This window comes from Heloderma suspectum, chromosome 15 (assembly GCF_057233095.1).
Source record: "Heloderma suspectum isolate Gila_16-S chromosome 15, 16-S_ref, whole genome shotgun sequence".
Classification (NCBI taxonomy): Eukaryota; Metazoa; Chordata; class Lepidosauria; order Squamata; family Helodermatidae; genus Heloderma; species Heloderma suspectum.
The window spans coordinates 3,153,787-3,179,486 of NC_139472.1; the positions used below are offsets into that span (position 1 = coordinate 3,153,787).

The 25,700-nt window shown below is 49.0% G+C and overlaps 1 protein-coding gene across 12 annotated transcripts in view; it reads right to left on the minus strand.

Moving 5' to 3' along the window:
• The window catches only part of UBR4 (ubiquitin protein ligase E3 component n-recognin 4), a 129,447-nt gene that overhangs the window by 91,250 nt on the left and 12,497 nt on the right, over window positions 1-25,700 (minus strand). For all 12 annotated transcript variants that reach the window (XM_084821753.1, XM_084821752.1, XM_084821751.1 and 9 more), the window contains exons 6-35: window positions 25,469-25,571; window positions 24,971-25,112; window positions 24,670-24,794; window positions 23,899-24,023; window positions 23,542-23,601; window positions 22,604-22,794; window positions 21,351-21,450; window positions 21,028-21,165; window positions 20,238-20,352; window positions 19,898-20,085; window positions 19,155-19,314; window positions 18,376-18,464; window positions 17,275-17,444; window positions 16,059-16,341; window positions 15,406-15,538; window positions 14,623-14,702; window positions 13,488-13,616; window positions 12,014-12,196; window positions 11,082-11,204; window positions 9,672-9,901; window positions 9,408-9,532; window positions 7,767-7,864; window positions 6,702-6,859; window positions 6,365-6,574; window positions 5,734-5,835; window positions 5,408-5,508; window positions 4,055-4,253; window positions 3,641-3,829; window positions 2,221-2,284; window positions 1,343-1,534 (exon numbers count right to left, since the gene is read on the minus strand). In XM_084821753.1, the coding sequence (XP_084677879.1) occupies window positions 1,343-1,534; window positions 2,221-2,284; window positions 3,641-3,829; window positions 4,055-4,253; window positions 5,408-5,508; window positions 5,734-5,835; window positions 6,365-6,574; window positions 6,702-6,859; window positions 7,767-7,864; window positions 9,408-9,532; window positions 9,672-9,901; window positions 11,082-11,204; window positions 12,014-12,196; window positions 13,488-13,616; window positions 14,623-14,702; window positions 15,406-15,538; window positions 16,059-16,341; window positions 17,275-17,444; window positions 18,376-18,464; window positions 19,155-19,314; window positions 19,898-20,085; window positions 20,238-20,352; window positions 21,028-21,165; window positions 21,351-21,450; window positions 22,604-22,794; window positions 23,542-23,601; window positions 23,899-24,023; window positions 24,670-24,794; window positions 24,971-25,112; window positions 25,469-25,571 (4,305 nt within the window). The remainder of the gene's footprint in view (window positions 1-1,342; window positions 1,535-2,220; window positions 2,285-3,640; window positions 3,830-4,054; window positions 4,254-5,407; window positions 5,509-5,733; window positions 5,836-6,364; window positions 6,575-6,701; window positions 6,860-7,766; window positions 7,865-9,407; window positions 9,533-9,671; window positions 9,902-11,081; window positions 11,205-12,013; window positions 12,197-13,487; window positions 13,617-14,622; window positions 14,703-15,405; window positions 15,539-16,058; window positions 16,342-17,274; window positions 17,445-18,375; window positions 18,465-19,154; window positions 19,315-19,897; window positions 20,086-20,237; window positions 20,353-21,027; window positions 21,166-21,350; window positions 21,451-22,603; window positions 22,795-23,541; window positions 23,602-23,898; window positions 24,024-24,669; window positions 24,795-24,970; window positions 25,113-25,468; window positions 25,572-25,700) is intronic.

Below are 25,700 nucleotides of genomic sequence, written 5' to 3' on the forward strand. Positions count from 1 at the left end.
ACCACTCTTTGGAACCCAAATAAAGATGGCATTGCACTAGAGAGTGGCATTTTGCTGTGCAGCAAGCCACCCTACCAATTAATTATTTTCTAATGTTAAGAAATGAAATAAAAATCAAGAGGGGCAGGGAGCTTGGAAGGAATGAGTCAGAATTTCCTCTACTACATATATTCTTACCAAAAGAGGGTAAGGCATGTGGCTACCAGGAAGAGGGCATTTTCTGCTGCGGCACCCCAGTTGTGGAACTCCCTAGAGAGGTTTGCCTGGCACCTATGTTGTACTCTTTCCGGCGCTAGGTGAAGACCTTTTAATTTCCCCAGGCATTTTTAGCATTTTAACATTCCACTTTTTAGCTCTGCGGTCTTAAATCTGCTATTGCATTTTGAGTATTTTATTTTATTTATTTATTTATTTCTATACTGCCCAATAGCCGAAGCTCTCTGGGCGGTTCACAAAAATTAAAACCAAACAGTACACAATAAAACAATTTAAAATATATAGAACATTAAAGCCACAATATAACAATGCAACCACAATAAAACCTAGCAGCAGTGCAGGAGTTTAAAATACAGATCTGGAGTATCTGCACTGCTGCTAGTTATTTTGCTCTGGTTGTATTCCTATTCTGTAGTTTTGATCTATTCTATTTAATATTGTATTTTCTGTTGTATTTCTGTGGTTTTAATTTTGTGAGCTGCCCAGGGAGCCTCAGCTATTGGGCAGTATAAAAATGAAACAAATAAATATTCTTTTAAATATCCTGAAATTACAACCTGACATGAGTTATCCACAGTGTACCTTCTGCCTATTCTTGCCTGAACCACACATCCCCATCCTGTCACCCTCCAGATGTGTCCAACTGCAATTCCCATCGTTCCCAAAACATCCGGAGGGTACCAGATTGGGGATGCCTGCCCTGAACCCACTAGTGAGTCCACTGCCAATACAAGATTTGAATTGGAGATGTTCCTGGCTCTATCAGCCGCTATCCTGGGGGTGTTGAAGCTCTTTCAGCCAGAGGGCCAAATTCCATTTCAGAGGAGTTCTGGGAGTTGGGGTGGGCAACAGCAAAAGGGGAGTGGCCAAAAATACCAGTATCCTTTGCTTACAGCTTTTACTGCCAGTTGCTAAGCCTCAGGAGAAGCATTTCAACCTTTTAGACTGGGGGAAAAATAGCACAAAAGCCGCAACCCCCGCAAATGACTGCTGATTGGGGGGGGGGGCAGGGAAGGAGGTGTGGCCATATCGGGAACCCCAGAGGCCAGAATGAGCCCCCAGGCAGGTCCGATTTGGCCTACAGGCCTGAGGTTCTGCACTATCGACAAGTTCCTATGCCGCCTACCGAGTCTTCAGCCTGCGAGTCCTCCTCCTCCACAGCCAGCTCTTCCACCCAATCCGAGTCCACCTCGATAGCCCGCTCCTCTCCGTCAACCGAGAGGTGGCTGGGGCCCTGGCTGCCAGTCTGGCTCAGTGCATTGGTGACGTCGGCCAGGTAGGAGACGATATGACATGTGCACTCCAGAATAGTCACGTGCTGAGAGAGGTGAATAGAGACCTGACTTATTCAGCAATCAAGCCTTTTATATCAAAGCCAGCCTCCCTGTACGGCCAGGATCTCCGGTTACTTTACTGTAGGGCGGCTCCTCAATTAAAGGGATCTTAGCAGATTGACAGCATGAGCCTTAATCAATTGGAATCTGCACTAACTGGCCTGTGAATAAGGTTAAAGGTTTAAAGCAAGAAAGCATCTTTGGTTTGTTTTTAAATGACATTTGCATTTGTCACAGGAGGCAGCCACTCCTATGGAAAGGGAAGGAGACATGCCTCTTCTATGACAGTTCTAGAAGAGGCATTCTCTCCTACGGGACATGGAAGGAGAAATGCCGCTTCTAAGATGGTACTAAGAGAAGCATTCTCTAAGCAAGCGGGAAGGAGACATGCCTCTTCTAAGATGGCACTAGAAGAGGCATTCTCTCCTATGCGAGAGGGAAGGAGCAATGCAGCTACGACGCTACTAGAAGAGGCATTCTCTCCTATGTGAGCATGGCTGGCTGGGCAATGCTAGGAGTTGTAGGACTTTTCTTCTGTCTTCGTGCATAGGATTGCACCCTAAGCTGCCTTTCCTCACACAGAGCCTCCTGAGGTCTTCCTCTGTGCTCCATCCCATGGATTAAAAAGGAATAACATACACCATAAGGAAGGCATGTCTGCCAATCTTACCTTGCCATGCATGACGTTGGCGTTCATTTTCTCAATGACATTCTTCTGAGACAAGTATTTCTTGCTAGGAGGGGAAAAGAAAGTGCCATTTGTAGGGAAGCCAGCAAAGCCTTCTCAGGCTCCAGCCTGCTCTTTACTTATTTGTCTGAAGTATTTTTTATCCCTCTCCTCAGCCAAAGGGGCTCCTGGAGTGGCTTACACACAATCAGTAAAACAAGACAATCCCTGCCCTCGCAGGCTTGCAATTTAAAAAGACACGACACACAAGGAAAAAAGGAATGGGGAAAGAAAAAATTAAGACTTTCAGCAGGTCTGGTGAAATGGCCCTGCTTCCCCATCTCTTCTCCCTCTTTTTCTGTCCCCTTCTCTCAGAAGCCGCTGGGACCCAGATTGGGAACCTGACATCTGCGTGCAGCTGCCTTGTACAGGGAGACCCTGAACTGTGTCCTGTGGCATCCCCAGAAGCCACACCTCAAGCTAAGCTGGGGGGAGGGGGCTGGGGAGAATCCTCCTTGGCCAACTGGCCCTCCATCCTTAAATGCAGCCCCAGAAGCCTCGCAATTGAAGCCTCACAGGTGGCTCTCCTAGAAGGCAACCACAGGCACGGGGGTGCTGTTGTTTCACAGCAAAATTAGGCCGCTGGATAAGGTGTGGTGGTGGAGGAAAGTCCACACACTCAAAGGACCTGCTAGCAACAACTACTGTGCATTCCAAACCCCAGGCACAATCCAGAGAGCTCCTCTAAGAATAGCCTAGGAGCCCACTGATTTGGAAGACCATGAAAGGCGAACCAACATGGCTAGCTACTTCATTTTTTACCGCCCCCCCCCCTTTTCCCTTCCTCTTATTTTGCAATTGCTAGTTGCTTCTTTTACTGTAATTGTATGTTTCCTGCCAGAGATGGGGAGAGAAGCTTGTGGGATTTCCTGATCTTGTCCAGCCTTGGATGCTCTGCACCTTGACTTGGGGAGCAGGGAACATTTGCTGCTCCATCCGCAGGAAGGGAAAGCATCTGGGCATGCCGTGGCAAGGGAGATGCCCTCGCTGCTCACAGAAGAGCTGCATGTCTTGTGCACTCCTGGATTGGGGATGTTACACATAGCTAAAGAACGAGGGAGCAGTGTCCCACTTCCGGTTTAGCCTGTAACAGGGGCCCGGTTTTAATTTCAGAGCCCCCAGAATCCATCCCTTTACATCTCCACCATCTAAGATTATGGCAAAATGGGTTTGAGACCCACCACCATGCACAGGTGAAAGTTCCAGCTACCGACAGGCCACTCTGTCACCGCCCCCAAACAATGCTTCAATCAACCTTCACCAGTTTTTGGCTCCATCTGCATGGCTCAACACCGACAATGACTTGGAGGGAGGGAGGGAGGGAGGGAGGGAGGGAGAAGGAGACCCTGCTCACACTTCTTACCATCTCCCCAGCCAATCAACGGCGGCACCGTGAAGCTGAAGGTGCCCGGCCCCTTGCCCGGCGCTGGCCAGAGTGGCCATGACAACCATGAGCTCGGGAAAGCCCGTCCCGTCGCCATTTGCCAGCATCTCTGTGGCCATGGGGATGAGGGTGCTCAGGAGGACGGTGCAGGCTCCTTCACCAACCTGGCTGTGCGGTGGGAGAGACAACAACACGCCAGATCAGATCACACTCGTTTTTCCACTGCAACACCCTGGCTAAAACTTCCAAATCAAACCAAGGACGGAGAAACTGCAGCCTCCCCCAAGCACTCCAGCTCAGCCCTTACTCCTGTTCCTTGTCTCTTGAGTGATTTACTCTGGTATTCTCAATGCAGCCTGTTAGAGGCTCTGGACAGGTCAGGCCACCACCTACCTGTTCTCCCGGACGATGTAGGTTGTCAGCAGCTGGAGCAGCTGCCGGTTCTCCTGTACCACCTCCAGCTGGTCGGACTCTTTCGGGGACGAGGTGGTCATCCTCGTGAGCCAGGCCTGCAGGCGCACTGGCTCCACACACGCCAGCTGGGCCAGGGAGCCGCACAGGCGCAAGAGGCTGGGATTGGGGCTCTTCTCAGCTAAGGGGGACAAGGAAAGAGCAGGACAGAGAACTGAATGGCTAGCAGGTTTGCTGATTCCAAGAGAGGCAGGCCCTGAGGGTCTCGAAGCCAGAGACTTAGGCCAGGCTGCATCTGTTTTGCATTAAAGAGAATAGCCACAAACACGGTGGGGCCAAGAATGCCTCGATTCTGGGCCAAACCAAGGCGGGTTTTGGGACCTGGTCATGCAAACAACAAGGCAGAGGTAAGCAGGTCTGTACAGACATGGCTTATTTTGGCTGCAAGGAGAGTCAGGTATTTTCATAAGGGCCACATGTCCATGTATTTATTAAGCACCCAGGGCAGTGGTGTCGAATTCCATTTCAGCAATGCTCCTGGGGGCTGCATTCCAGTGGTGGGTGGGGCCAAAGGCAAAAGGGGCAGGGACCACATGTTGCAGTTTAAAGCTCTTCCTGCCAGTAACTAAGCCTTCAGCTTTTAGAAAAGGGGGGGGGCAAGGGGAAACTGCACTAAACCCAGGCAATCACTAAAGGTGGGACGAATGAGGCTGGACAGCCATCTGTCAGGGATGCTCTGACTTGGATTCCTGCACTAAGCAGGAAGTTGAACTCAATGGTCTTGTAGGCCCCCTTCCAACCCTACTATTCTATGATTCTATGAATGGGGGGGGGGGAAGCTGGTCTCTAAGTAACACAAGGATGAGACTTCCTTGGACATATAGAAAGAGTTGTTCGGCTCTTTAGATCTGGGCTTAAGAAAAAAAACATGGCACATAAGGAAGGGGGGAAGGGGAATGAAAGGGATGACTTACTGATGAGGAATGGAGGAGATGGTTGGCTCCACCCTTCAAGGTGGCCTAAAAATAATGTTAAATAAATGAAATAAAATCTAAATTAACTGAGGGTTTCTCAGCTGGAGGAAGGGCCTGGAACAATGGAAGCGGGACTGGCAATAGCCTCCACTTTTCTCTTTCCAATGGCCTCACCTGCTACCTAAGGGAAGGGGGAGTTCTCTGGTGGATCTGGGCCCACGCACAAACAACATTAAACAAATACCTTGTATGCTTTATGCGAGTTAGGAAACGCCAACACCAAGTATAAAGTAACAGCATCATTATCATTATACAGTCAATGTTATAGCCACACAACAGGATTACAAGCTAGACCACTCACTCAGCTGGAAGAGCTTGGTGAAAAATTTCAGTACTCTGTTGCAGAACTTGGCAGAGAGGCTTTCGTTGGCCGTCACCATCATGATCTGGACCAGTTCCCCACTAGACAGAATAAATGTTTAGAGAGAAAGCATGAGACAAGGTGGCAGGGCACCTGGCTGGACACTGTCAAAAACCAGATGAACCTTTGGTCCAATTCACCAAGGCCATCCTTACATTCTTATCACATATCCAACCCTGTCTGCATGACACCACCCAAGCATAGGCATTTCAGAAGTGCCGAGATAAACAGAGAACCCAAAGGAACAACAAAGGCATGCAGCTCACCTCTCAGAGAAGAACTCTTCCATGGCTTTCCGGGCCTGACTGCTTTCCAGCTGTTTCTCCAGATGCTGCAGACACTCCTCCAAGATGGCTTCATCAAGGCCACTAGAGAATGATTATTATTTTTTTGTTTCCAGAGATGTGAACTTTCCTAAGGCAGGTTAAGTCTTAACAGGCATGAAACAGGTTTTTAAGCAACAAGGAGCGGGAGGGGAGAGGGAGAAGGATGGCCTTGGTTGTCCACCTGTATAATGGGAAAATCGTTCCAGGGACAGAAGTTTGGTTTCATTTAACTTCCATGCCACTTTTCCTACAACAGACTATGCCCAAAGCAGCTCATGATAAACACCAAATATCAAAATGCTACATAATTTCTTAAAAGACAAGAGCTTAATACACACTTGACGTACCACTGAAATTACTTCTTTGCTATTAATTCCCCCTTTTAAACTATTGAAGAGTGATGAACAGAAGGAGATTCATCTACCCTTGTTCACAAATGGGGAGATACACATGACCCAAGTGTTCATCAGTGGATAATTAAAGGACTTGGGAAGTAAAATATAGGGAAAGTGCTGGCATTTGGAGGAGGAGCCCAATCTATTTAGGGTTCTGAATGGTCAAAGATGACTACCTGTTGGGGTCAGAGTGATTGGCCAGAATGTTGTAACAACCCATGATCAGTTTCTCATAGACCAGGGACAGGAACTCATCCGACTCTGCCGGGCCCAGGATCCGCTCAAGGGAGTTGCTGCTGATCTCCGCCACGCTCTCTGTGCTGGTCTCCAAGAGGAGGGGCAGCAGGGTGCGGATCACCTGTGGAGGGTTCAGCTCATCCGACCAGCTGGAACAGGAGAGAGAGGAGAACACCTCAGAAGACTGCTCCATCCAGATGGCGCCACCCGAAAGCAATGCCAAAGGAAGGAAGGAAGGAAGGACCCAGACTCAAAAGCACATGTGCTGGAACTTACACAATGAGGTCCCCGGTAAGCCGGACCAAGGAAAGGAGGGTGCGCTTTAAGGAGGCCGCGAGAGGAAGGCTCTGGCTGCAAAGGGTGCCAAGGTGGGCAGCCTGAACTGCACTGATGTAGCTCTCGGCTGGGATCGTGTCGTTCGCAAAGGCGTTGCGCTACAAGGGGACCGCAAAAGAGGCCACGGTTTTGAGGAACGGGTGGAAGGAAGGAGGGAGATAAGAGCATCCTATTTATTTAAGGCATTTATATACCATTCTTCATGATATTTATTCCCAGAGTAGTTTGCAATGTAATTAGAAATGAAAGCAAGCTATACAACAGAACAATTACAAACAAACAAACAAAGCACCACAGATCTTGGTTAGAACAGCAGAGCAAAAACCTCATTTCTAGCACTGAAAATACAGCATCTTTCCAAGACTTAAAATACAAACCATTAAAATGCCCAAGAGACTAAAACACATCTGAACCCAACCTCAAGAGATACTCCAGTCGGCACCAGGGTCAAGCCTCCTAGGGGAAGGAGCTCCATAACCCAGGGTGTGCACAGCTGAGAAAGCCAGCTCCTTGGTTGCCAGCCATGTGTATTGTATGAAGGGGTAAAAGACTTGCATCACACTGGTAGGGTTTTGCTTTAAGCTGCTTTCCTTGGGTCAGGATGGAGTACAGGCATCTCCTCCACACCTTCCCTCCAGATGTTCTGGACTACAACTCCAAGCATGCCTGGCCACTGGCTGTGCTGGCTGTGGCTGACAGGAACGGAAGTCTCAAACATCTGGAGGGCACCAGTTTGGGGAAGGCTCTCCTAGAGAGTGACACGATGGCTAAGATGGTGATCAAGGGAGACACAGCAGCAGGAGAGAAACCTGCAGGGTGAGCCTGCCTCCTGGAAGATCGACAGGAGAGCACACCGGCGTACGGACCACTAAATGGCAACAAGTAGGGAGAAGAGATGCTGGTGCCAGACTGTCCCCCGTGGGATGGAAGGGGCGGGCAGGCGTATGCACAAGGAGAAAGCAAAAGAAGGCAATATGAGGCAAAAATAACAACAAACAGACTCACCCATGAGCCAATGTTTGGGAATTCGTTGGTGTGGATGTTGTTCCACGATTCACACAGAGACTGTACAGCTGAAGGCAAGTTCTGAACCAGAGCTGGCCCTGCACACCAGGGAGAAGACAGTCAAGCATTCAGGGTGCACTCCAGATGCAGCCAACTCTACTCTCCATCGAGTTGGAGGAACACAGTTTAGCTGGTTTAAACCCCAGCCTCCAAGGGCTTAGAACGGATGAAGCCACTCTATGCAAAGTAAGAAGTATGGTCCATCTAGACCTGAACTGTCTACCCTTAACTGGCAGGGTCTCAGATTAAGGCCTCTCTCAACTCGCAGGCAGAAATCCTTCTAAGTGCAGATGCTGGAGATTGAATCCAGGACTTTTACCCACTGGGCTGTAGCTGCTCTGCAGAAGCGATTCTAACCATTGCTCCACCAAGCTCAGCCCCGCCTCCAAGGTCCCAGCCCTAGAACCCAAGATCCTTTTAGGCTGAGATGCCAGGGGTTGAAGGCAGGACCTTCTTGGTGCAGAGCATGTGATCTGCCAATGGGATCCTCACGCAGAGGTATGCCCCTTCTTTCCTCCTACAGCATGGGCTTTTCTAGGAATCGAACACAGGACTTCTCATTTCCAGAGCAAGAATCAACTCCTACCCGAGACCAAGAAACTTGACCTCCAAGAATAAGCTGAAGTTGAACCCTGACAAGACCGAGGTACTTTTGATGGGAGACAAGAGGAGGTTGGGGGATGTTGACCTAGTGCTGAATGGGGTACAGCTACCCTTGAAAGACCAGGTCCACAGCCTGGGGGTCATTTTAGACTCCCAGCCGTCCATGGAGGCTCAGGTGTCAGCTGTGAGCCGGACAGCACTGTACCAACTCCATCTGATACGGCGGCTGTGCCCCTTCCTTCCTGACCATCTGCTCCCATCAGTAGTACATGCCCTGGTCTCCTCTTGTCTAGACTACTGTAATGCGCTGTATGTGGGGTTACCCTTGAAGACGGTTCAGAAGCTGCAGCTGGTACAGAACGCGGCGGCTCGCCTGACTAAAGGCAGCTGCCGGCGAGATCACATTACTCCAGCGCTGAAGGAGTTGCACTGGTTACCAGTTGTTTTCCAAGCCAAATTCAAGGTGTTGGTTTTGAGCTTTAAAACCCTATATGGTTCCGGCCCAGTCTGTCTTAAGAAGCGCCTCCAGCAACACCACACAGGCCGCTTAACAAGATCAGCCTCGGATGGCCTTCTCTCTGTTTCATCAGCCAGGACAGCTAGACTAGTGAGGACGAGGGAGAGGGCCTTCTCTGTGGTGGCCCCCACTCTGTGGAACTCCCTCCCTAAGGAACTCTGCCATGCCCCCTCTTTAATGAGCTTCCACCACGCATTAAAAACGTGGTTGTTCAGGCAGGCATTTGGGGTGGGTTAGGGTATTTTTAGAAATATGTTTTTAACGTAGAATTTTATTGTTTTAAACTGTTTTATTATTGTACATCGCCCAGAGTGGCTGGGTGACCAGCCAGATGGGCGATTATTAAAATAAAATAAATAATGCAGGGTTCCATCTGATTCACCTGCCTCACCCCGCTGGCTGGGGACACAAGTACAGTGATGAACGAAGCCATTCAAGGAAAGAGGAAGAAGGCGGCTTACCTAGGGTGTTGGACTTGCATCGGCCAGAGCCAATGGCCAGGACAGCAGCATATCCCTGCAATTTCTCTTCTGTTGGCTTGTTCTCAGTGGAGCCTTCCTCGGCAAGGCTCTGCAGCAAGTAAGACCTGCATCGAGAACAGAGGGAAGAACTCATTTGTCAGAAGAACTCCCTGGCTGAGAGATCCCAATTCAGAACTTCAGTGATCTCAAGAGAGCCAGAAACCAAACCTTCCAGAACTAAGATAAGAGCTTTGCGGGCCCCACCTGGTGAAGGTGGCGTAGGTGTCGATCAGCTGCAAGGTGGCCGGCAGCAGGTTCTTGGTGATCTCGGAAGATTTGTGTGGGTCGGTCTCGGCGGCAAGCTTGGAGAAGTGCTCATCGAGGGAGACCTGGACTTTGGAAATGGCAGCGTCCAGGGTGTAGATCGACTGCAAGCTGGGGACCTCGTGGAGCTGAAGGATCGTGGTGCAGTCGATGCCACAGAAAGAGGAAATCTTTGGAGAGAGAATGGCAGCAATTATTTGTTAGCCGCTTTTTGGATTATTTGTCAGCAACAGGATGGCCTGCGTGGAGTTCTCTCATGTCATTCTCAAAAACAACCCTGCGAGGTAGGTTAGGTTGTGAGAGAATGAACTGCCCAAATTCACCCAAATGAGCTACATGGCCAAGACAGGATTTGAACTTCAGCCTCCCCACATTCTAAAAAGGGGTGAGCAACATGTGGCCCTCCAGATGTGTTGGCCTACAACTCCCATCAGCAAAAGAGGGGGTAGGAAGAGGTCTTTGCCTATCACTCAGCTTGGGACAAAGTAGCCGAGGTGCATAATAATCTTTGGGATCAGGAGCTGCATGTGAAGACCTTGGATTTCCATCTGGCCCACAGCCCTCTTGGCGACGCTCGCTATTCTACACCACAACAGGAAAAACCTTAATTGTTCCCACGAGTATAGGTTTGACTGGTAGCGACTCTACAATCTTTCAGGAACCAGGTTAAGACCTTCTTATTTGCCCGGCCATTTTAGAGGATATTTTGTTCTGATTATTTTATGTTTGGGGGTGCACTCCTATGCATGTTTAGAGAGGGAAGAAGTCCTACAACTCCCAGTGCTCCCCAGCCAGTTGTAGGACTTTTCTCTGTCTAAACATGCATAGGATCACACCCTAAATAGTCTTGGGTATGCTGGTCTCGCCATATGTTAAATAATGCAGAAAAAACATACATTAGCAACACACACATTTAGGCTGCAGCCCTATATAAACTTACCTGGGAGTAAGCCCCACTGAACATAATGGGGCTTACCTCTGAGTAGACATATATAGGTGTGTGTTATTAAATACTTGAAGATACAGTGTTAGTTGACATACATACATGTTTCCTGTAGTCCAAGACTTTTATATTTATTGAGTATTGGATTTTTGATGAGCTGATAAACTTATCTTATTTAGTGTTGTAGGATGTTTTTTCTATCTAAACATGCACAGGAACGCCTTAGTGTTTTTATTTTGCTTAACAGGCTGTTGTATTTTATTGTGGCTATTTGCTTGGGGCGGGGGTAACATTGTATTTATAGGTCTGCATGAATACTTTTGTATGCCACCCTAGAATACTTTGGATAAAAGGTAGTTAAGCAATATATTAAAATAAGTATGTACATTCTATGAGCATCAACACACCTGGCGAGCAAAGTATTCTTCTGCAATTTCCACATCGTATTTCACCGAGCTGCACTTGGAGGAGGTCAGCTCAACAAGGGAAGTGGCGTGCTCAGATTTCATGCCCTGTTTGATGAGGTGATCCTAAGCGAAAGTCGGAGGGAAAAAATTTAAAAAGACACAAGACGACATGTGTTAAGAGAACTGCAAAGGTCTATGGAGTTTGCTGTGCTAAAGGCCAAATTCAAGAGACAAGCAAATCCCATACAGAATTGTTCAGGCAGTGTCTCTGTATCTTGGCAGAGCACTTGGAACAGAGCATGGCTGCGTTCATAAGTTTAGTATTGTACCATTGCTTTCACTTCTGTTTTAGATTAACTACAGTTTAGCCTAACGTCCGAACTCTAAAGCGTGGTTAATCTTAACTATGGTTTGTTGAAACAAGGTAGATTCATCACCCATTGTTTGAAGTTGGCTTGTTTCAACATAGTATACTTGACTGATCACAGGTTTGCCTAGGTTCAAATGGCACAAGCAGCTGCAGTCAGTCTAAAATGGAAGCCAGTGCTTCTAAACCCCTCTGGCATGGATTCACCAGAGGAGGGGGGAACATGCAAGTCAGAGCCTTGAGGTAGCCCTTCCTCATTGCACTAAACCATGGTTTAGTGTTGCATGTGACAATATACGAGGAGATAAGTTTATTGAAAGCAAGTAATGTTCAAAATGCTAGAAGCAAGCTTCCGACTTACATACAACTCTCCTTCATGTACAGGTGTTCAAAGGAAAATTAAAAGTCAACAGCTACAGAGCCTTGTAAAACATTTAAAATGTTATAGGTACTTAACAAGTTATCTACAGCTGGCTAGCTATATAGGCACACACATCCCATTTGGGCCTCCCTGATGTCCCCACACCCCGCTTTGAGGTTCTCAGGCCAAGCACAGCAGGGGTACCTTGATCCAGCTGACGTAGGAGGTGATGCGCAGGCGGGAAGACCAGCGTAATGTATGGAGGATGTCACATTCGCTCATCTCGGGGCTGTTCATGGCCAGCTGGTTCATGTAGCTCTTGGAGGGGGGCAAGATACCCAGGATCCGCCAGAGGATCAAGAAATAGTACTGAAGTGCACAGGCCTCCTGAGCAAAGGGGAAGCCACAAAGGAAAAAGTCATAATTTGTCATTCAGTTTCAAGCACCCAACTGCCTAGAAAAGCTTGATGGTCAGGCTGATTCACTGGTCTGAGCCCCAAGAGGCCTCTACTGGCATATGCACTACAGACAGATTTTTTTTTTTTAATGTAGGAGTCGCCTTTTGGCCCAAACAGAGCTCCCAAGGCAACTTACAATTAAAACTTAAAGCAACTTAAAAGCTTTAAAATGTTTAAAACTTTAAAACAATCTGAAAACACAATTAAAACTTTAAAACATCACCAAGAGCAAAATTAAGAGCAGGAGAAAATCTTAAAAACAGAAGGTCAAATCCAACGCAAGTCCTACTTAGAGGAGAGGCACTGAAATAAATGGGATTGCCATTAGTCATGACTAACGCAAGTCCCATTCATTTCAATGGCTCTACTCTAAGCAGAACTTACGTTGGATTCAACCCACTGCTTCCCCTGTTCTATTACAAAACACAGCAGTGCAGAATTACAAGCCTTCGAACAGGTGTACACTTTCTCCCTTAATGCCCCTTATGCTTACAACTAACCCATCCCCCAAGAACACCTTTGTAGGACTTATGTTGGATTTTACCCGGAGTGCAGAATGAGTACTTTTAGGGCACAATCCTAGGGAAGTTTAGATAGAAAAGAAGTCCTACAACTCCCAATGCTGTCAAGGGACTGCTGGGAGTTGTAGGACTTTTTTCTGTCTAAACACACATAGGATTGCTCCCTTAAAATACTAAAAAAGCCACATAGGAAAAAAAAGTTTTAAGGCCTGGCTAAAACTGGAGAGAGAAGGGGCCAGCCTAACTTCCTTTGGGAGAGAGTTCCACAGGTGGGGTGTTGCCACAGAGAAGACCCTATCCTGCATTCCCACCAACCACACCTCTGTGCGTGGTAGAACACACCAAAAGGCACCCGAAGATCTTAAACTATGGGCAAGTTCATACGGGAGGTGGTGATGGACCACTTCCATTTCTCCTTCACTTAACCCACTAGGCAGGAGCTGGGTCTGATGGTCTCCCATCTTCAGACAACACACTCTAACCCTCGAGCCATGCTGCTGCTGTGTGCCCCCCAGCTGAAGCGCAAAGACAAACTGCCACCACCAAGACAGAAAAGCAACCTGGCATACAGGTCTGTAACTGATCGGAGGTGCACTGATCTCCCAGCAAAACATATCTCCCGGAACAGAAGCACATGTATTTACAGCAACCACTCAAATCTGAGGCTTTGCTACAACTCCAGGAGTTGTTGACCCTTACCAGCGCAGTCACGTTTTTGTTCTCCTTCCGGCGGAGGGTGTCAAACTGGGAGCCGGCTGCCAGCAGTGAGGCAAGGGCCAAGTACAGGTCATCGTATTTGGTGGCCTTGGAGAACAAGACCTCGCATACCTGCAAGAGCAGTGGGGAAGTCCGAGCTATTTTCCCATTGTTTGCACCCACTCATTAGTTCCCGGCACCTCCCCAAACACGGTTCTCAGTAAAACCACTTCGTTTAGTCCAGCATTCATCCCACCCCAGCTAACAAAGAAGGAAGGACACAAATGGTTGGGAGCTCACCAGAAAAACACAAGATTACATTTACAGGGCACAAGCTCTGCAACAACCCTGTCTCTGCTGAGCAGGCAACATGGGGAGTGGAGGGGTTCTCCTGACAGAAGGGACCTCAGCTAATTTGGCATAAGAACATAGGAAGAGCCCTGCTGGATCAGACCAAGGGTCCATCTCATCTAGCATTCTGTTCACACGGTGGCCAATCAGCTGCCCACGGGAAACCCACAAGCAGGACAGGAGTGCAACAGCACCCTCCCGCCCATGTTCCTCAGCAACTGGTGTACACGGACATCCTGCCTCTGATATTGGAGGTAGCACAAAGCCATCAGGGCTAGCAGGCATTGACAGCCTTCTCCTCCATGAAATTGTCTAATGCCCTTTTAAAGCCAACCAAATTCATGGCCAACATTGTGTCTTGCTGTGGCAAATTCCACAGTTTAACTATGCCCTGTATGAAGAGGAACTTCCTTTTAACTCTCCCAAATCTCTCGCCCAACGATTTCATGGAATCACTCCTTCGGGTTCTAGCATTATGAGAGCAAACTTGTGGGACTGTGCTCTCTGAGTGTGAGAGAGGAGTAACCCTTACTAGGAAACTGTGCTACACTGATGGGAGAGTTATGGCTTCACCTTTCTTAGGGGCCTGAAAGTTATTTTGTATGTTTCATTTTTATAGTGTTTGCTCAGACTTTGGATCTTGTTTCTAGGTGTGCAGAATGAACCACTGTGCTCCTGAAACAAGCCAGCTACTGAATACGGCTGGGTATAACCAGTAACGTCTCATCCGGTGCAGCAAAGCTCAAGTCCTACACAATCCGGGGGTGGAGGGGAGAATTTTAGGTACCGTGTTATCAAGGCGGTTCAGATCATCTTCAGACGCTTCCGGCGAGAGAATGCAGTAGAACCTGGGCTGAGGGACTGCATCTGGGAGAAAAAAAAAGGAATTCACTGCATGTTAGATGCCTGAATGGAATAGAGGGAGATAGAACACATAAGCGATTTTTACAACAACCATGTACAGCGGGGCAGAATTACTCCCATTACTGTAGATTGGGGGAGGGTGAGCAGAAACTAAATGCCTCTGGGCTCAGGCTGCCCTGTGAGTTCCCAGCTGCACCCTTGAAGCCGGGCCTTCCCTGCTCCCATTCTTAGCACTGTGCCCATCAGCTCTGGCACCAGCATGGCCGTTACATGCAAATCCAGTTCTATCATTTGGAAAGGCACTGAGAGAAGCTCAGGCAGTTTTAAACATAATGCCACTGATTCCCTACTACACAAGCCCTCCCCTAGGATTGAATTGTTTTAGTTGTTTAATGTATTTTTATCCCATTCCTCAGCCAAAAAAGGCTCCCAGAGCATCTAACATTCAATCAGCAAAAAACCCAGTCCCTGCCCTGCAGGCTTACAATCTAAAAAAGACATGACACACAAGTGAAAGGGATGCAGAGGGAAGAGGGAAAAAATTAACTAGATTTTCAGCAGGGCTGGTAGAATGGCCCAGCTTCCCCTCTTATTTCAGAGGCAGGGCGGGGCGGGGCGGGGCGGGGCAGGGCGGGGCAGGGCAGGCTGACGTTCCCTTTGCCTGTTCCCGTCTCCCTCAAAGAACCATCCAAGAGCCCTCTCCTACCTGAGGAGCAGTGCTTGGTCCAGTTTTCTTCCACTTCCTTGAAACCATGGTAGAGGGGAGAAGAGGTTCGCCGACCGCCATCCTGGGACCCACTTGCCCAGACAATGGGCGGGGTGAGGAGGTTGTACTGCACCTAAAAGAACGTGTAGAAAAGACAGAAGTTAGGCTGGCTACAAATAGAGTTGGGCAGATTCCTGATGGGAGAGGCATCGTGCAGCATGGCCACGCTGGCTGAGGATGATGGGAGCTGCAATCCAACACACCTGGAAAGCTCTAGATTGGGAAAGGCTGCCATACACCATCTGATTACATCTGGGGGGCAGAACTTCAGGCACGGGGGCCAAATCTCCCCGGAACGCCATGCCCCTTTCCCCTGGTCCCATGCCCTTTCCCCAACTACTGGTCCTATAGTGGTTTCCCAGCTTTAGTGCAGTTTTTCCCCCAATTCTAAAAGGCTGAAATGTAGTTACTGGCATTAGCAGCTTTAAGCTACAATATGCCCCTTTTGCTTTTGGCTCCACCCCCTTTGTCTTCAGCTCTGCCCATCACTAGAATGCGGCTCCCAAGAGCTTCTCCAAAATGGAATTCGGCCCTCGGGATGAAAGAGGTTCTGCATCCCTGGATTACATGATTCAACAATGGAACACACGCACCTGCTCAAACAAATACACAGGAACCTTCGAATACTGGTGAAGCAAGTAGTCAAAGACCAAGAGCAGGCGAGCCAGGAGGAGGGGGACGCATCGCAGCTGGGAGTCCAGATTGGCCGTCAGCTCCAGGATGGTCTGGATGCAGAGGGTCAAGATGGACCGCCGGCCTTTGTCGGAGAAGCTGTGGAAGATCAGCAAGAGCAGCTGCAGTTGCTCGACATTCAGGTCCTCTGTGTCGCCAGGGAGAGTGCCCTGCATGGCATTTTGCTTCAGGGTGCCCACGAACCTGCCGGTAAAAGAGGAGGAAGGTGAAGGCAAGGGATTCGAGGGAGGAAGGCTTAACTCCCTGTTAAGCGCTGGTGTCCTGCTTTCAAAGACAACCCGATCGCCCTGCAACCACCTGGACAGTACAACTCTTGTTCCCGTTGGCGAGATCACACAGAATGAAGGAACATGGTCTCACTGAAGTCCAGGCTAGACAGACAAGGGGCAGGAGCATCAAGTCATTAATGCAGGGGTGGGGAGCCTCAGCCCCGGGCACCAAATCTGGCCCTCCTGAGATCTTAATCCCGTCCTCGGAGGTTCCCCAGATGGACATGCTCCCTTCCTTTGGCTCCACTCCCCTTTCCCCCCAACTGGTGGTTTCATGGCTTTTGTGCAGTGTCCTCTTCCCCCATTCTAAAAGGTTTAGGCTTAGGCTAACTAAGGCTGAGTTACTGGCAGAAAGAGCTTTAGAGCTACAATATGCTGGGATCTTTCACATTTGGGCCCTGCCCACCACTGAGACCTTCTCTGAAACTGAATTTGGCCCTTCGGCCAAAAGAGGTTCCCCACCCCTGAATTAGGGATTTCAGGACACAGAAAACACACAGACACGCTGAGCTGAAAGCTTAAGAAGGGGCCCAGATCTCTCTATTCTGGTCCCATGGCCTGGTCTAGAGGCACATAAGGAAGCCACTTTGCCGAAGCTAAGCAGGTCTGGGTCTGGCAAGTGCTTGGAGGGGAGACCACCTGGGAACTACATGTAGCCACCCTGAGTTCCACGATGGAAGAAAGGGGGATATAAATATAAGAAATAAATAAATAATTTTCTGGGCAGCCCAGATGCCAAAACCTTTCCTAAAGGCACGGGCCTAAGCTAAAAAGGGAAGAAGCCACGCCTCAGACCAGCCCTCCCCCTTTCAAAGAGAACACCATCCCTCTCCTCGCCTCTTCTCACCTCTCCCAAACTTTAAGGCACTCTGGCACGTCGGGGTCTCCCTGGGAGCTGGCTTTGTGCTGCCAGATGAGGAGAAGCCGGGAGAGCACAGACAAGCTCTGGGGGTGGATGTAAAGGGGCCACGGCCCTTCTGAGAATGGGGCCACCCCCAGCTGCTGCAGGAGGGTGCTCTGGCAAAAGAGAAAAGAAGAGGCACGCATTTAGGTGGTTACCGGAGAAAGATTCAAAAACAACTCTGGTTAAGTGGACACATCGTTTGCAAGAGCTGCAATTGGGGTTTGTTTGTTTGAAACACTTTTGTCCCTCTCTAACTAAACTCTTTTCCTGGCCAAGGCAGCCTAGCTGTACAACTGGAAGGTTTCCTCCCCTCTAAGGCAGGATACAGGTGCACATTTCAGATTAGCATCCCTCAGTATCCAAGACTAAAGGGGCCACAGATACGGAAGCGGGAGTTTTGCCACTCTTCCTCAGCTTAAAGCTAAGGAGGAGCAGAAACACATCCAATGCAAGCCTCTATACTAGCCTTCTCCAGGTGTTGGACTATAACTCCCATCATCCCCCAGCCAGCATCTCCAAGTCACCAGGCTGGAGACAGCTCTCTATTACTATAGCAATTCTAGATATGACACTGACTTTATATTCACCTGTGTATTCGTCCACATCACCCTTCCCCAACTGGGGCGTGCCAGATGTTTTGGGACTACAACTCCCAGCATTCCTAACCACTGGCCTTGCTGGCTGGGGCTGATGAAGTCCAAAAATCTGGAGGGCACCAGGCTGGGGAAGGCTGATCTCCATAACTTAAATAAAGCAAAACACAGAACAAGAACTTTTTATGCTCTCTCGCTAAAGTTGAATATAATTAGTCTAGTGTTCACGAACACAGATTCCTAGCTTTGTCAGAGGCCTAACGTTTGAAAATGTTAACGTAGTACTGCCTTTGGGTAAAGTTTGTGACAGAGCTAAGAGAGAAACTTGCTACTGGTATTAGGACTGGACTTCACATTCCCCAGGTTCTAGTAGGTCAGGCGCTGACTTCCTAGTCGGTCAGGCTCTGGCTCATCATCATCAACATTATTTAATAGCCATACAGAGACTCACTTGCAAGGTAGGGGACTGCAGGTCAGAGGTCACCAAGGAGTGGTTGAAGTGATACAGTGCAGCTGCAAATTCCTCCTCCTCTGAGGTACCTACGACACAGCGCAGAAGAAGCCCATCATCCCAAGATCTCACCACTCAGCAAAACAAACAAAAACAAAACCCACACCACAGCTAAACATAACCTCTTGGTTGAGGCAGCACCGAAGGAGGCCATTTTATTTATTTTTGCACCTGTCCCGCTTCCAAGGTTCTTCGGACAGAAGATGCCACTGAGAATGGCAGCCCCATGTCCCCGCTCCTCCAGCAAGGGAGATATGGGGCTGCTGTTTTCAGGGGCAGCCGCGTGTCTGCTACTGACATGTAGCACTGCCCTCAGAAGGTTAGCCTCACAAAAGCCTTGTGATGTTTGCCAGGCTCGGAGAGAGCTAGAGATGGATTCTAGAAATATTCCAAGCTGCCTTGTACTGAGTCAGATCATTGCTCCGTCTAGCTCAATTTTATCTGCTCTTCACCAACAGCAGCTGTCCAGGGGCTCAGGCCAGGACATATTACTCATCTCTGCTACCTTACAGATCCTTCCAAGCAGGTGATGCCAGGGACTGATCCTGGGACCTTCTGCGTTCAAGGCGCGCACTCAGCCCCCTGAGCTACGGCCTCTGCCCAAAGGCTACCAGTGAGGTTCATAGTCACAAGGGGATTTCAAACCGGGCCTCTTAAACCCACATCCAGCATTCTAGCTGCTGCACAACATTAGAAGGGGGGGGGGCTTGTTCCCTGACCTTTGAGTCCGTCCTTGTCCACTTCTTTGATGATGCTGGCCAGCGTGGCCATGTGCTGCTCCGTCAGAGAAACACTCAGGTAGTTGCGGATGAAATTATTCCTCGAGTCCAGCATGGAGGAAGTCACAAAGTTTAGGATATTGGATGCCAGGCTCAAGAACTAGAAGTCAGGACAGAGGGAAGATATATGCATCAGCAATGCAAAAACTAGAAGGCAACGGAGAGAGGTATCATCAGTTGTGATTCCTCAGAGAACTGAATTAAAAAAATCCTATTTTGTGCTCGAAATCAATGGCCCCAAGTTTGCCATCCATTTTGCATAGTCCAATCTGTTTCCAAAAACCTCACTGCTCAACAGCTATTTAAGCGGGTAATCTATATAGTCTGTCTCCCCCACACACCCCAGAGACACGCTTTACGGCGCCACAGGGAAAAGTGTAAACTTATGACACCAAATGCTGACATGAACAAGGGCAGACGGGCCTCTGCAAACTATGGCTTTACTGTTGCATATTTGGAAGCTCAAACCATGGTTCTGTTTCTGAACTGGTTAGTGCAAACCATTGTTTGGCCTGAGGTTCGACCACGTCTGGAGCATTGGAGGGCAACAAGTAGGGGAGAAACGGGGCAATCTTTGTGTTCTGCTTGCGTATGCCACGCTCATGAGATGTTGCTCTATCAATTAGAGCAAGGGCACCTCGATTAAACAAAACCAGAAGGACTAAGAGGTTCGCGCTGCACACCAATTCCGGGTCTTTGCGGCTGGCCAGGATGTTCCCGTTTTCTCCCGCAGCTTGCTTGTTGGGGCTTTTCACCCGGGGGGAGCTCTCCAGGGGCGGGGGAGGGGGCGGCGGGGGAGGAGCCACCTTCTCTTTACTCGGGGAGATGGTCTCCTCGAACCACTGCCCGAGGATGGGCTCGCTGTCATCATCTGAAAAGGGAGCAAGAGTTGTTTTAAAAGGGTTACTGAAGAATGGAGAGACATGCAATTCAACGCCCCCTTCCAGAATCTACATTTCTCTGTGGCCCCTGGATGGTCATGCTAAGGCTTCAGAGCGAACCGGCCTCCCTCCAAACACCCACCCTGACTGCTGTCTTCGGTGCTGCTGAAATCATCCTCGTAGTAAGTGTTGGAGTCTGTGGAGGCGCTCACGTCGCTGCTCATCGAACCCTTCCGTTGTCGCTGCAATACGCAAGCCTGAAGGGGGGACAGAGCAAGTGAGATCCTCCCCCAAATCTTTTGAAGGCACGGTTGAAGACTTAAAAACAAAAACAAAAAATCAAGTTTCTAGGCCTCAATGTTGTGAAGGCAAGCTTGAACACTTAAGGCCAAAATCTCAGATGCCAAGGAGAACCAGCTTGCAGAACTCTTTGGCGAGCAAAACCGTGGATAAATAAAGCAAGTTCCAAAACTTGCATGTGCTGCAGAATTTCAATACTTTTACTCAGGTTGTAGCAGCCTTCCCCAACCTTGTGCCCTTCAGATGTGTTGAACTACAATCCCCCAAATCCCCCAGCCAACTGGCTGGGGACCATGGGGACTGTAGTCCAGCACAACTGGAGGGCACCAGGTTGGGAGAAGGCTGGATTCCGGAATCTGGGTTCTCGAAGTGAAGATACGGGGTCTCTGTAGCCCATAGGCATACACTGTCTCAATGACAAAGGGCCCATTTCTCCACTTCATTACGTACAGCCCCTAGAAAGTCACTGGGTGCTAAGCCACTGTAGGAAAGGCTCATGGAACATCAGGGTCCCACGAACTGCCATGCCTGGTCGCTGTTTTTAAGCCCTAACCTCCTCCACGAAGTCGTCTGATCCGCATTGTAAAACCACCTAAGCCGGCAGCCAGTGCAGCACATCACCCACCACCCACCTTTCTGTAAGACGTGGACAACAAGGTCAGCAGCAGGTTCGTGAGGGGCACCGACTCAATCAGCCGCTGGATCCGCTGGATCGACGTGTTCTGGGCCATGACATTCAGCACAGCCGGGGGGCCGTCAGTCTCCCACCCCTGGAAGATGAGGTGAAAGCATTATTTAGGGTGTGATCCTGTGCATGATTAGGCATGCTGGCTGGGGGATGCTGGGAGCTGTAGGACTTTTTTCCTGCCAAATCATGCATAGGATTGCATCCTTCTTCTTCTAAAGAGTAGAACTACCAAAGATTCAGGGAGCCCACTTAGTTTCCCTCACTCACCTTGTGAAGTGCCTCTACTTGCAGGTCTTGAAAGAGGGAGGTTAGTAGCTTAATGGCATGATTTGCCAACACCACGGATAATACACCAAAACCCTGATGCCTAAAGAGAGGCAGAGAGAGAAAACTATAGAGTTCAAAACCCAGACAGTTCCATTGACATGTTTTACATTAAACCATGGTTTACTTGTGTAAAATATCATGCCTTATCTTAAGAGAAAACCAATGAAAGCCATCACTCTCAAAGAAGGATACCTGTGTAATTCAAAAGCTAACCTCCCAGATTTTGAATGTTATTCAGAAAAAAAAAAAAAAAATGAGAGAGCTGGCATGGTGGCTAAGCAATCAAGCTACAAATCAGAGTTTGAATCTCACCTCTGCCACGAACCCATTTAGACAAGTCATAATTCCCTCAGCCTCGAACCCCTTGTCTACAGGGCAAAGATAATAGTACTGTCCCTACCATATAGGGCAGGGGTGCACAACCTCTTTCAGCCCGAAGGCTGGCTTCCATTTGGAAAAGGGGGCTGCATTCCAGGGGTGGGCGGGGCCAGAGGCAAAAGGGGTGGGGCCAAAAATACCAGCCCATTTTTGCTTAAAGCTCTTCCTGCCAGTAATGAAGCCTTGGGGGGGCAACTCAACCTTTCAGAAAGGGGAAAAAACAGCACAAAAGCCAGGAGACCACAGATAATCAGTGGTCAGAGGAAAGAGGCTTGGCCTTCTCAGGAACCCCAGGCAGCCAGACTAGAACCCCAGGAGGGTCACACTTGGTCCCTGGGCCAGAGTTTCTACATCCCCAGTATAAGGTTATTTTTTATTTATTACATTTATATCCTGCCTTTTTTCCCTCTTGCAAGGGACCCAAAGTGGCTTACATGGTCCTCCTCTCCACTTTATCCTCACAACAACCATGAGAGGTAGGTGAGGCTGAGAGTCAGTGACTGGCCCAAAGTCCCCCGGTGAGCTTCGTGGCCATGTGGGGACTAGAACCCAGATCTCCCGAGTCCCATTCCAATGCTCTAACCACTACACCACACTAGCTCCGTTATAACGACAGGGGGAAATATCGCTCCAATCATTCAACTGCACTGGTTACCAGTTTGTTCTCAGTCTCCAGTCCAAAGGGTTTGATTTGATCCTTAAAGCCGTAAGTGGCCATGGCCGGGACGCCCTTGGAATTGCCTCCTCCCACGTGAAACTTCTTAAGGACTCCCTAGACCAGACCAAAGGCAAAAGGGGGAGGACGCCAAACTTACCCTTTTCCAGGTCCAAGCTTGGGGGACCCCACTCCCTCTTTGGATCGCGCAATTGTATCCCGCACCCGAAGCGCGGCCAGGGGGTCTTTCTCCTTCCCCTTATCAGCCAGGGCTGCGGGGCTGAGGTTCAAGACAAGGAACAGGCTGCTCAGCAGGCACCAGGCACCAAGGAGCTGGAAGTTCTGATAGTGCTACAGTTCCAGAAGAGACACACGCAGTATTTCATTCCAGATTTCCATATGGCGATGTTTACATAGCTGAATTCTACACAGCCACTGACCTGGTTTACACAACACAACAAGCCAGAATACAGGTTGAGTGCGGCTTGTTGTTGAATCATAGGCTGTCATTCAATTAGTGGGTTGTTGTGTTGTTCTGAGCTAACAAACCATGGTTTGTTAACCATGACCAAACCACAGTTCACAGCCCAGCAACAAACCCAAAAACAAACTTCTTCACGGGTCGTTCATGGTTAAACCATGGTTTGTTGGCATGGCTGGCTTCACACAAGACAACAACCCACAATTCAGCAACAACCCGTGGTTCAACAACTCACAATTCAACTCGTGCTCTGGCTTGTCATGTTGTGGGAAAACAGCCACTGATGGCCACCAACTTGGATGGCTTTGAATGGGGCTCAGACCGATTCACGGAGAATAAGGCCATACATGGTTACTAGTTCCAATGGCTATTTATTACCTTGAGTATCAGAGGCAGTATGACTCTTATTTATTTATTGCACCTCAATACCAGTTGCTGGAGAGCACAAGCAGGAGGGTGTTGCTGCGCTTCTCTCCTGCTTGTGGCTTCCCACCGGGGGATCTGGGTGGCCGCTGTGGGAACAGAATGCTGGACTAGAGAGGCCTTTGGCCTCATCCGGCAGGGCTCTTCTTGTGTTCTTATGTTTCAGAATTCTTAACAGGGGGAATCACTCTTACCTCCCCACCTGCACGGCGTGAGCTGCTGATGGCCAGGCCTATCATGTCGTAGATTTCAAGCTGTGGACAGATGAAGGAAGAGTGTTGCAGAACGTAATAAACAGCAGCCAAACAAACAGACGTAAAAGTTTCAAATCTTCTTTTTCTTTTACTTAATGGAGTTGTGGCTGATCATTGTCAATGCATACGTTTTATGTTGTGTTCTTTTCTCTGTCTCCTTCCCCACTCCTTTCTCTTTTTTTTGTTATATTTGCAAATAAAACACACCCCACAGCAATTTTTGGCCAGCAAATTTAGCGAGGGAGCTTCCTTTCTGGACACCACAAAAAAGAGGCCTGCCACAAGCAGCCCACTTACACATTTCTGCACGATGGTGGCTGCGTCATTTTCGTAGTCTTCCTCTTTGGAGCTCGTGGACCCAGTGCGGACTTGCTGGGTGGTGCCCACGTGCAGAATGGCCATGCAGGTTGCCACGCTCACTCCTGAGGAGAGAGAGGATCTCAGCATCAGCCAGGGCCTAACCAGGCAATGCCAGACACAACTTCACATCCCACAATAAGGGGGCATGGCAGGCTCCTCTCCTACCATGTGACTGCTGCGACAGGAAAGAGGAGCCCAACCTTTCCCTCCAAGATCCAAGTGACAATGAGGCCTGGTTCGCATGCAATCATCACCCATGATTTGGCTGCCAGAAGATGGAGCAAACCAGTGGCTCTTTGATCAATTCCTGGGTTGTTTGGTTCCCACCCCCTTCACTCGCTCCTTCCCTGTATCCCAGATGCCTTTGTGGCACTGTAGTACTGGCATGTAGAGCAGCTGGTTCTTTTGACCACTCTTGCCCACCACCTCTGTAGACTGACAAAGCAACCCATAAACAACCCACAGTTCTGGGTTCACACATAACTCATGGTTTAAACAACCCAGAGCTCAGAACCCAAAAACAAACAATGTGTTCTCTTCTTGGATTGTTTGTGGTTAACAAGCCATAGATAACCCAAAGTTTCAGGTTCATATGTAACGACAACCCACAATTCAACAACGTACAGTGTGGGCTGTTGTTACATGAAAACCAGGTCTGCAAGAGCTAACCTATCTATTTTGTTATGTTACTGTCAGGCAAGCATTCACCTGCATAGAGACAGCTGAGCGCCAGAACAGTGACGTCCTGCAGCCGCGTGGGTGTGAGAGGCTCCAAGACAGGGAGGGAGAGGGTGTCCAATGCCATGGTCACGTCAATCACCAGTGAATGGAACCTGCAAAAATGGTTGGAAACGCACAAGGTCAGCACAAGTGCCACAACTGAGGAATAATTCACTTCCTGACATCGAAAACCCCAAAAGCAAACAGTGGCACCAGCGAGGGCTTTCTAGTAATGCCCAATACAAGCTGAGCAAGGCAGGAACAGAGAGAAAGGGGAGCTCCCTCTCACCCATTGCGGACTGCAGTGGCATCAGCAACCGTGGCCGGCATAATGAAGAAGGAATTGGCCGACACGGCATCCTGGAAGCGGTTAATGTAGCGCAGGAAGTATGGGAGATTCAGGCAGACTCGCAGCAGCTTTTCGGAGCCACCTGTTAAAAGGAAGGCAGGAAGCGTAAGTGACAAGGGAGCAGCCCTGCTGGATCACACCAACAGTCCTGCTAATCCAGCATCCTGTTTCCAACTGTGGTCAGCCAGATACCCCACTAGGAAGCCCACAAGCAGGACTTGGAGGGAACAGCCTTCACCTGCTCTTGCCCCCGCAACTGGAATCGAGCACCTACAGCCTCTCCATATGAAAATATTATACAAATAAAAAATGTTCTATGGTGAAAAGTCAGCTATAGCAATGAGCCAGCTGCTTACTGCTACGTCGTGGGTTTTTTTTTTAAGATCACTCCCTCAAAAACAAGCAGTTGTGGTCCCAGGTTTAAACATGCCCCCCTACCAAGTTCCTGCAAGCTGGCCACATTCTGGGCAATGAATATGCTCTTGGTCTTGGCTGCAGAGGCTTGGTCTGCAGATGTCTGGTCATCACTTTCGCCTTCTCCCTAGAAACGGAAACCGGAGTTATGTAAAACTAAGCATAGCTCCATTTCCCACTTGTACAGCACTTTTCCCTAAATACTCAAAGCCGGCTGTACAACAACCCTCAACCATCATCGTCATCATCATCTCAT